Source organism: Octopus sinensis, linkage group LG5 (genome assembly GCF_006345805.1).
Source record: "Octopus sinensis linkage group LG5, ASM634580v1, whole genome shotgun sequence".
NCBI lineage: Eukaryota > Metazoa > Mollusca > Cephalopoda > Octopoda > Octopodidae > Octopus > Octopus sinensis.
Genome location: NC_043001.1, coordinates 27,278,829 through 27,290,432, shown reverse-complemented (window position 1 = coordinate 27,290,432; position 11,604 = coordinate 27,278,829). Strand labels below are relative to the sequence as shown.

General features: G+C 32.7%; 1 protein-coding gene across 1 annotated transcript in view; it reads right to left on the bottom strand.

The window, feature by feature from the left end:
* LOC115211767 overlaps positions 1–11,604 on the bottom strand; it is a 163,255-nt gene that overhangs the window by 96,439 nt on the left and 55,212 nt on the right. The window contains exons 20-28 of the mRNA XM_036503266.1: positions 10,320–10,428; positions 9,917–9,987; positions 8,544–8,628; positions 7,740–7,813; positions 6,507–6,594; positions 6,110–6,180; positions 4,874–4,965; positions 2,968–3,112; positions 1,382–1,492 (exon numbers count right to left, since the gene is read on the bottom strand). Of these exons, the coding sequence (XP_036359159.1) occupies positions 1,382–1,492; positions 2,968–3,112; positions 4,874–4,965; positions 6,110–6,180; positions 6,507–6,594; positions 7,740–7,813; positions 8,544–8,628; positions 9,917–9,987; positions 10,320–10,428 (846 nt within the window). The remainder of the gene's footprint in view (positions 1–1,381; positions 1,493–2,967; positions 3,113–4,873; positions 4,966–6,109; positions 6,181–6,506; positions 6,595–7,739; positions 7,814–8,543; positions 8,629–9,916; positions 9,988–10,319; positions 10,429–11,604) is intronic.

Sequence of the window (11,604 nt, the reverse complement as noted above, 5' to 3'; positions counted from 1 at the left end):
TGGTAACAAGCGGCTAATGCCACACTATTTGTTGATTGGCTGAAATTACCCAAATTTGCCAACTTTAATTCTAAATAACATCAGATTCTTTAATTTATGAGATAAAGTAATTGGTTGATCATAATCAAAATTCAGATACATCAAAATTGAAAGCAATAAGCAAAATTAAAGAGGGCCCATTTTGCAAATGACACTGACTAGATCCTGTATATATATATATGTATATATATATATATATATATATATATGTATATATATATATATATATAATATAATATATATATATATATATATATATAATTAATAATATCAAAGGGTAATCAGAAATATTTGAAATTTCCATTACTAGTGGCCTAGCATGTAAAAAATTTAGTCAATAGACTATATATTATTCAGGAGTCCTATGATGGATGCCTCTTATGCGTTTAAATGTACACTGCATTTATATGGATATATATATGTTTTCATGGCATTTTTTCTGAAGAGATGGTGGCGTGGGTTTCCGCCCCGACATCTGAAACTTGGAGTTTCATCATGGCTACCGAATAATTGTCACATATTATATTTACATAAATATATATATATATATATATATATATATATATATATTTATATTTAGGGCTAAAAACTACTATGTGGAGGCGCAATGGCCCAGTGGTTAGGGCAGCGGACTCGCAGTCATAGGATCACGGTTTTGATTCCCAGACCGGGCGTTGTGAGTGTTTATTGAGTGAAAACACCTAAAAAAGCTCCACGAGGCTCCGGCAAGAGATGGTGGTGATCCCGGCTGTACTCTTTCATCACAACTTTCTCTCACTCTTACTTCCTGTTTCTGTTGTACCTGTATTTCAAGGGGCCGGCCTTGTCACTCTCTGTGTCACGCTGAATATCCCAGAGAACTACGTTAAGGGTGCACGTGTCTGTGGAGTGCTCAGCCACTTACACGTTAATTTCACGAGCAGGCTGTTCTGTTGATTCGGATCAACCGGAACCCTCATCGTCGTAACCGATGGAGTGCTTCCCATGCTAGAAGTAGATCACATACGATCAAACTACTGTAGTTTGATCGTATGTGATCTACTTCTAGCATATGGCTGTCCACATAGTGGTTTTTAGCCCTAAATATACACATGTATTGGAATTTTCTCTGATTTTTCAGATTTTTATATGCTAGGCTACTGGTTTTAAATTGATATTAATTACATTAATATTCAATTTATCTCCCTCATTATTTAAATATATATATATATATATATATATATATATATATATATATATATATAATATATATATTTATATATATATGTATACATAGAGAGTGAGAAAGAGAAAGAGAGAGATACACACAGCCATACACATATATACATAAAATATTACATACCACAGTCTTGTTCATCAGAAAAATCATTGCAGTTATCCCTTCCATTACATTTTTCTTCCCCTGGAATACATCTTCCATTGTCACATTGGAAGTCTGTGGAAGTGCACTTTTCTACAAGAATCAACACCATAAAAAAAATTATTATATGAAAAATATAAACAGACACAGTAATAAACATTTGGACATGAGTTAATAACAATAACTGAAAGATTTAAAAACAGAACTTCAAGACAAGATGTATTAAATTCAAACCTCATCACTGACATTGTATTCTACTCACAGATATAGACTTTATGACTATAGTTTTAATTCATCTTGCTGAAAATAAGTATAACTCCTGTTCCTTGGTTGAGTATGTCATTATTTTAAGAAGGACATTCAGCTATAAAATTTATTGTTCCATTGATTCTATGAATTCAAAGTTTGGAATTGCAGTTTGTAACTTTTACATTGGCTCCTGGAGTTAAAGATCGGTTCCATACTTGGTTTATAGAATTTATTTTGCAATTTTCAATAATAGGAAATTCTAAGTCAACTTCATTAAATTTAGATAATTAAGGCAACAAACTAAATATCATACAGCTAAGCTGAAACTCACCCTAATTAACCCACATATTTTAATGATTCTTTTATACATATTTTTTTTGTTTTACTTCTGCTCAACTGTGAAGTAGGAGTGGATCTTGTTTTGTCAGTCAAACAAACTGGAATAAGTAGTGATTTGTTCATAGCTCAAAAACAGAAACCAATTCTGGTTTCAGGAATTAAGAACATTCCTACTCTATATTTAAATAAAATTACAACCAGAAATTTAGTTAAAATACTTTTTATAAACATTTGTTTATGGTACAAGACAAAAGATACTGCTTCATCTACATTGTTGAAGCTTGGCAAAGTAACAAGATAGGCATTGCTTGGTATTTACATGGTAAAATGGTAAGTGTTGGGAGAAAAGAAGTTGCGGAAATTTTTCAGTTTCTGAACCAATACAAAATGTCATTTGGAGAAAGTGCAAGGTTTCTTCCTAACTGAATGTAGATTTTTTAGAATGTGTGTAGATTTTACTGCAAAGTGTCATAATCCTCAACAATTACCACCAGTCACAACCAATTCAATCATTCTCTAAGCAACTCCCTAATCCTTCATTCGTTAAATCTCAGTCTTTTAGACAGATATTTTCTCAAGTCAAGATGCAAACCCGAATCACTAATATGGAAACAAGACATTTTCTGCAGTAAAACGCAACTTCTAGAAAATATATTTCATTCTGAATACACATAAACAGTTGCTGATGTATTGAGAAAGTAATGATTAAATTTTCTTTTATTTAACTCTTTTGTTGCCATATTTCGGTTGAAATAAACTGCCTTTATTTCAATTAATTTCATTAAAAACAATGAATTTACAGCTGAAGTTTGAAGCAGAAATTAACATGTGATTTTAATGGCAGGCATTAATTTAAATCATATTAAAGCAGGAATAGAACCAAGAGTAGTTTTGGGCAGGTTAGTATTGAAAGAGTTTAGCTCAATGTTAATTACTGAATATGTTTCCTGGTAACAATGAAGAATCAAAGATGGCCTTACGTGAAAGTACATAATAAGATCCACTGGAAAGTGGTCTAAGGCTCAGACTCTTCATTGTATCAAACAACTTGCATTGGTAGTCCTTCTCATAATAATGGAATGCTTTACAGACAAACTCTCGATGATATAAACAATTTTTGGCACACTGAAGATAGAAATTCAGAAATAATAAAAAAAAAAATTATTTCAAGAAGTGTATCAGTAATATAATTTTGATAAATTTTATAGAAAACATATTAAAACAAGAGTAGAGTAAAATCTTTTCTACTCTAAGCACAAGACCCGAAATTTTGGGGAGGGGGCCAGTCGATTAGATCGACTCCAGTGCACAACTGGTACCTAATTTATTGACCTTGAAAGGATGAAAGGCAAAGTTGACCTTGACAGAATTTGAATTCTGAACATAAAGACAGATGAAATACTGCTAAGCATTTTGCTTGGCGTGCTAATATTTCTGCCAGCTCGAGAGTAGAGTAGAATGATTTAATGTAGTAAAAAGATAATCAAAACACATTATTTGGAGTGTTTAACAATCTTGATAAAGCTGACAGAATTTTAAAATATTTTTCAGGGGTTTATTAAATTAGTAGCCACTATATTGGAATAACATAGTTGAGGCACATAAAAATTGATAATAAAACTTATGTTACCCAATTACAGTTAGCTACTAATTTATTTATAGGTTTGTTGATCCTTTCACAAATCATAGACCATTGGGTCCATGAATTAGACATAGGCAATCTTTTTTGAGAAGCAGGCTGCGTGAAACATGACTCATCATCAGGTGAACCACAATACTGAAAAACTGTTAGGCATGCCATCCAGAAAGACATCCTTCAGAGCCATAATTTGCAATCACTCTCATAGATCATTGGTTTGTGAAGTGTTAACTTTTGTCACAAAGGCCTGATGCTCATTCTCCAGTCAAGTTATACAAAGCTAGCAGGACTAAGTGTTTTACCTATAGATAGTAAAACACCCGCAGTAGACTATGAATTCACAATCAATTAGATTGATACCTGCACTATTTGCTATTTTTCATTTTTTCTTTATTGAAACATTATTCAACAAATTAGAAAACTAGAATCTTGAGATCAAATGTAGGCTGGAGGTTATAAATACACTGATTCGATGAGCTGTAGACTGTAGCATGACATAAAAAATGCATGTCTTTTAACCATTGTCCTTCAAATTAATATCCCATATCTTTCATTTGATGTGAAGCATACTTTATTAGTTTGACTATATATTAAATGAGTTATCAGTATAAATAGTATGAGTATCTTATAGATATACCATCTACGTTGGAGAGAATTGGAAACATCTTGCTTGTGCAAGTGCAGTCAGTTGAAAACTCTGCATTCCAGGCACCGCTAGGTTTCAGGGGGTCATCAGGAGAGAATGTGCACTACTTTAATTGAAATCCTAGCTGTTCAACACATATGCTTTTAATAATGGTTCATTTTTGTATAGATTCAAAGCCTTATTGTTAAGGGAGAACATCTATAATTGAATAGACCTACTACACCCTGGTAATTAGCCAAAAGATGAGATGTGCAGTTATATGACACTCTGGTCTTTTGACTGATTGACTACATGTGACAAACTAAGTAGATTGATGACACCCAAGTAAGAGCTTCTGAATAAGACACAGTAAAGTATCCAGTTTAACATTCTACTGTTTTGCAAACCTGTATTACTGTAAGTGTCTTGAAAACAAGCTTCAAGCATATATGACCTTTTGTCCAATGAAGTTAGCTGTAGATAACTTACATTGAAGCTAGCAGCATAACTAAAAATCTAATACAGATATATAACTATTGATTCTATTTGTCAAAAGTATATGGGCTCCAGCACATTTTCAATTAAGAAAGAGAAAATTGAAGAAAATAATAAGTGAATTTACAGTCTCCAGTGGTATGTGAACATAGAATTCCTTTGGAAATGCATGAATGACAAAGCTTGTGTCTTGTTTCTCAAAATTGTCAAGTATGTAATCTAAAAAAACAAAAAAGAATTTGTTATGAATGCTATTGTTTAGTGTTAATTCATACTAGAGTTGATTAAAAATATATTCTTGGGTATATTTTAAAATTAAATGTAAATGAAAATATGAAGGACATACTAAAGAAACAAGATGTGGTTGTTAGCATTGGTCATATTCTCCTTAAAGGCTAATTTCATTCTATTATATTTTGAATATACTTTTCCAATTTATTCAGATTAATCTCGCCTCTAAGAGTTAAATGGGCTGTTTGTTTCCAGCCACAATTCCATTTTCAGAATTCCATCATATGATGGAACCCTGCAGTTAACTTTGAGATATAGGAAAAGCACAGGCATTACAGATGTTTAAAAAGTTTGAGGCTGATATTTTTTTGATACATTAAACCTTCACCAAATCTCTGTTGAAAATGGAATTGTGGCTGGAAACAAACAGCCCATGTAAGTGCTTGATGTTATCAGCTAGGTAAAGAAGTACTTTGAAGTCCCAAAATAGTGAGTTACATAAGGTTGATGATTAGTTGAACTTCTAGTTGTGAATGCCTCAGTGAGGGAGAGAGTTCTAGAAGAATGTGGTTCTGAGTAGAAAGGATTGAGTAAAGTAATTAGCACAGGGTTTGGTGATGATACACAATAAAGACAATGGAGAGAAAATGGACATTTATATCAAATGGACATTTTTCATGTAGTGATGGTTATGGGAGTGACCAACTGACAGGGAGATGGTATATTTGTTGAGAATGGGATGGAGTTTGGAGAGGCATAATGTACCATGAACATAAAACCAATGAGTAGAAAAGAAGCTGAAACAGTGAGCTTGAGTAGAGATGGGTAAGAGATATAAAGTGCAAAATTTGTGCCTCAGAAATGCTTGAACAGACAAGCTGTCAATTATTAGGAATTAAATGAAAATGTGATACATCTCAGCTATACTTTATTAGTCATATTTACATATCCTTAAAGCTTGACCAGAAGTGGGATGAAACTTTATTATCAACTGTAGGTTATTTTCACAAATGATACAGTTTAATTTATTTTACACACGTACAGAATTGTGACAACCTTATTATAATCATATATTCAAATTTAAATATAGCCACTTGCATTGAATTAAAATCATTTCAATTATTATACATACCACAATCTTTTTCATCTTCACCATCAGGGCAGTCATTTTGTCCATCACATTTCCAACTCAGTAAAATGCAGCTGTTATAATGAAATTTTGTTCATATAGAAATCAACTTAAGCAATATTTGCATGTGTATTTTGATTTATTGCTTTTTGAGAAGGAAATATTTTTGTCTAGTTGATGAAAGGAAATATTCATTCTAGTATGTGATCAAGAGAAAAATACATTGCATGAAAAACCAGACACACTTTTACACTCACAGCTAATATGTTCACCTTTCATAAGATTATAACAATTATGTTTTTCCTCCAAACTACGTTATAACATACTATTGAAACATATTCATTGCTTATGAATATTAAAATGGTTAATAGAACAAGAAAGAAAAAATGAGTTATCTTACCTCTTTGTGGCTGTACAATACATTTCATTAACTCGACAGTCCAGGGAAAGAGTTGTTGTAACTGGAGCTTGTGTAGTTGTAACTCTATCTGAAATAGTCAGACAAATCTTTTAACTTTTATCATTTACTTGCTTCAGTCATTTGACTAAATCCTTCAGCAGTGCTCCAGTCATGTTGGGGTACTGTTTGAAGGGCTTAGTCAAATAAATTGGCCCCAGTTCTTATTTTTAAAATCTCATACTATTTCTATCAGTTGATTGTGCTATGCCACTAAATTTCAGGGACATTAACAAACCAACACTGGTTGTCAAATGTCAGTGGAGAGAGAAACACAAACACAAATTCACATAAACACACATATTATAACGCAATGAGCTTCTACCCACCAAGCAAATCCGCTCACAAGGCACTAGTTGGGTTAGGGCTATTGCTCAATGTGTCCTGTAATGGGACTGAACCTAAAACCATGTGATAGACATTAAATTGCAAAATGAAAACTAAAATATTCGTAAACATCAAAATATCATTGGCTTGTAAGAATTCATTGGTTACTTAAAAACTGATTCATATTTTTGCTTTTAATGTGTCAGGTTTCTTTCTTACTGTAAATTATTTCATTAATCAGGAATCAGTAATCAACAACATGAAAGTGAGAGTTGCAATTGATCATCATTTTCATTTTAAAGTCCATTTTTTTCTTTTTTGCATGGATCAGACAGGATTCTTTGAGAGAGATTTTTCCATAGCTTGATGCCTTTCCTGTTGTTAACCCTCACCTTTTTCCAAGCAAGTTATTAAACTCCTAGTTTGTTAAACAATGAACAGCCCAGATGTGATTTTGTGGCTGACTGCAAGCATGAGACATCACCTGTGATGTTTGCAGTTGGTGAGGATGATGAGAGAAAGAAACTCACTGAGACAAACACATACATGCACAGAAACACACACACACGCACACACACACATGCACACACACATGCACACACCCATGTATATGTGTACATACATACATACATACATACAACGACCACACATCATTAGAGTACTGCTTCCATACATCGAATGTTACACCAATCATCCATGCATGCACACATGTACACATGTATACAAATAATGCAAAATAATTTATTTTACTCAGTTACTGGATTGTGACAAGCTTGTTATAATTATATTTACAAATTCAAATATAGCCAATTGCATTGAATAAAAAATCATTTTAATTATTATACATACCACAATCTTCCTCATCTTCTCCATCAGGGCAGTCATTTTGTCCATCACATTTCCAAGCCAGTGGAATGCAGTTGCTATGAGGAAATTTTGTTTATTTAGAAATCAACTGAAGCAATACATGTGTGTGTATTTTGATTTATTGTTTTTGAGAAGAAAATATTTTTTGTCTAGTTGATGAAAGAAAATATTCATTCTAGTATGTGATAAAGAGAAAAATTCCTTGCATGAGAAACCAGAGATACTGTTATAGTCACATCTAATCTATATATATAAAGCTGAAGTTGTCTGTGTGTGGCAGGTTTGGTAGCCTTCAACTAACATTATCTCCTCTGAGATCCTGCGGCGCAAGTTAACTAAAATTGAGAGTCTGATAGAAGAAGGTTTGCTCTTCATTCCATAGAAGATAAAATTCAAATTGGACCAAGTTAAGACCAAAAATCATTTAGATCAAAAAGGTGCTTTTTCTCTATGAAAATCCCTATTTTTTACGATTTTTTGACTGCTGTGTTGCCATTTGTTGGTGTATTTCAACTAGAAAGATGTTCACTTAAAGAGAATAACAAGCTACATAATGCCAAATGTTTAGTTTTCAAAAATTTCAATTCTAAAGGGTCAAAACAAACCCGAGCAACGCTGGGCAATGCCGCTAGTAATATGTAACAGAAAGTTGTGTTCAACTTTCATAAAGTTATAGCAAGATTTGCTTTTCGTTCTACTACTTTATAACATTCTATTGAAACGTATTCAATGCTTATGAATATTAAAATAGTTAATAGGATGAGAAAGAAAAATGAGTTATCTTACATCTTTGATGCTGAACAGTACATTTCATTAGCTGAACAGCCCAGAGGGAAAATTGTTACTGGTGCTTGTGTAGTGGTAACTATAACTGAAATAGTCAAACAAATCTTTTAACTTTTATCATTTACTTGTTTCAGTCATTTGACTAAACCTGTCAAGTAGTGTCCCAGTCAAGTAGGGACACTGCTTGATGAGTTTAGTGAAATAAATTGGCCTCAGTTCTTTTTTTTAAAGCCTCACTTATTCTATCAGTTACTTGTGTTGTACTACTAAGTTACAGGGACTTTGATATACCAACACCGATTGTCAAATGTTGATGGAGGGACAAACATAAAGACACATAAACACACATATATATATTATACACAATTAGCTTCCAACCATTAATGAAATCCACTCACAAAGGCAATGGATGGGCTGGGGCTATAGTGGAAGACACTTTCCCAAGATGCCCTGTAGTGAGATGGAACCTGAAACCATGTGGGTGCAAAGCCAGCTTCTTGCAGTAGACATAAAAAGGAAAAATTACAAGGATTATTTTTGTAATTTTAAATAAAATTGGCCATATTTAACTTTCTATGAAGTGGCGTTTATGTTTTGTGTCTCTGCAGCCTGAGAGTCTTCTTGCTTTTTCTTTCACCGAATTAAATTCCTGTTGTTTAAGTAAATTTCTCATTTTTGATAATGATTGCCCATTATTACAAGTACTTAAATAAAATTTGGGATTTTTTGCGGAGGGTGAAAGTGGTAACAAGAACAGAACTGTGAGAACAAAACAGTAAAAAAATAAAAAAGAAAAAACAGGAAAAGACAGAACAATAGATATATAGATATGGATTCACATGCACACACCCAGACACGCATTTAGACTATTAAGCAATCTACAGCAAACTATTGAGATGAAATGGGAAAACAATTTAAAGCATATCACTTATGGAAAAGAGATTTCCAGTCTAACTGGAAATTTTTGTTACTGAAATCCATGTGCTTGAAATGAAGGATAGGAAGAGAAGGTTTTATGTATTATGCAAACATCACATATAGGAAAGACATTGAAATAAAGTGTTTAAGGAGAAAAGAAAAATATGAAATATTTATGCTTTAGAAACGTCTGAATAAACAAGCTGTCAATCATTAGCAATAGAATGAAAATGTGAAACAATTCAAGCATACTTTATCAGTCATAATTACATATCATTGAAGCTTGACCAGAACTGGGAGAAAAGTTTTCTATCATTTGTAAGTTACCTTCCCAAATAATACATAATAATTGATTTTACAGTTACAGAATTGTGACAACCTTGTTATAATCATATTTATAAATTCAAATATAGCCACTTATAATGAATTAAAATCATTTCAATTATTATACATACCACAATCTTTCTCATCTTCCCCATTTGGACAGTCATTTTCTCCATCACATTTCCAACTCAGTAAAATGCAGCTGTTATAATGAAATTTTGTTCATATAGAAATCAACTCAAGCAATACTTATGTGTGTATTTTAATTTATGGCTTTTGAGAAGAAAATATTTTTTGTCTAGGTGATGAAAGAAAATATTTATTCTAGTATGTGATCAAGAGCAAAATTCATTGCATGAGAAGCCAGACACACTTTCACATATAGGTAAGAGAAAGATGTGTTCACCTTTCATAAAATTATAACCAGATTTGCTTTTTCTTCCCCTAGTTTATAACGTACTTTAGAAACATATTCATTGCTTATGAATATTAAGATGGTTAATAGGATGAGAAAGAAAAAAAGAGTTATCGTACGTGTTTGTGGATGTACAATACATTTCATTATCTGAACAGTCCAGGGAAAGAGTTGTTGTAACTGGAGCTTGTGTAGTTGTAACTGGAGCTCGTGTAGTTGTAACTATATCTGAAATAGTAAAACAAATCTTTTAACTTTTATCATTTACTTGCTTCAGTCATTTGATTAAATCCTTCAAGCAGTGACCCAGTCATGGTGGCATGATATTTGAAGGGCTTAGTCAAATAAATTGGCTCCGGTTCTTATTTTTAAGATCTCATACTATTTCTATCAGTTGATTGTGCTGTGCCACTAAATTCCAGGGACATTAACAAACAAACACTGGTTATCAAATGTCAGTGGAGAGGGAATCACAAACACAAATTCACATAAACACACATATTATAACGCAATGAGCTTCTACCCACCAAGCAAATCCACTCACAAGGCACTAGTTGGGTTAGGGCTATTGTGGAAGACACTTGCTCAATGTGTCCTGTAATGGGACTGAACCTAAACCATGTGATAGACATGAAATTGAAAAATGAAAAGAAAAATATTTGTAAACATCACAATATCATTGGCTTTTGAGAATTGATTGGTTACTTAAAAACTGATACTTATTTTTGCTTGTACTGTGTCAGGTTTCTTTCTTACTGTAAATTATTTCATTAATCAGGAATCAGTAATCAGCAACATGAAAGTGAGAGTTGCAATTGATCATCATTTTCATTTTAAAGTCCATTTTTTTCTTTTTTGCATGGATCAGACAGGATTCTTTGAGAGAGATTTTTCCATAGCCTGATGCCTTTCCTGTTGTTAACCCTCACCTTTTTCCAAGCAAGTTTTTAAACTCCTAGTTTGTTAAACAATGAACAGCCCAGATATGATTTTGTGACTGACTGCAAGCATGAGACATCACCTGTGATGTTTGCAGTTGGTGAGGATGATGAGAGAAAGAAACTCACTGAGACAAACACATACATGCAAGGACACACACACACACACACACACACACACAAGTATATGCATACATACATACAATGACTGCACATCATTAGAGTACTGCTTCCATACATCGAATGTTACACCAATAATCTATGCATGCACACATGTACTCATGCATACATACATACAAATTTAGACACATCCATTTATATACATAAATGTATAATGGTGTCAGTGTTTGTGTGTGTGTTTGTGTCTGTTTGGGATTACAGTTACTCCTCCCACACCGTCCAACTAATTTTAATGATATTTGGTATATAGGTAGATCACAAGTCCTCAAGTTCAAATAAAGCCGGA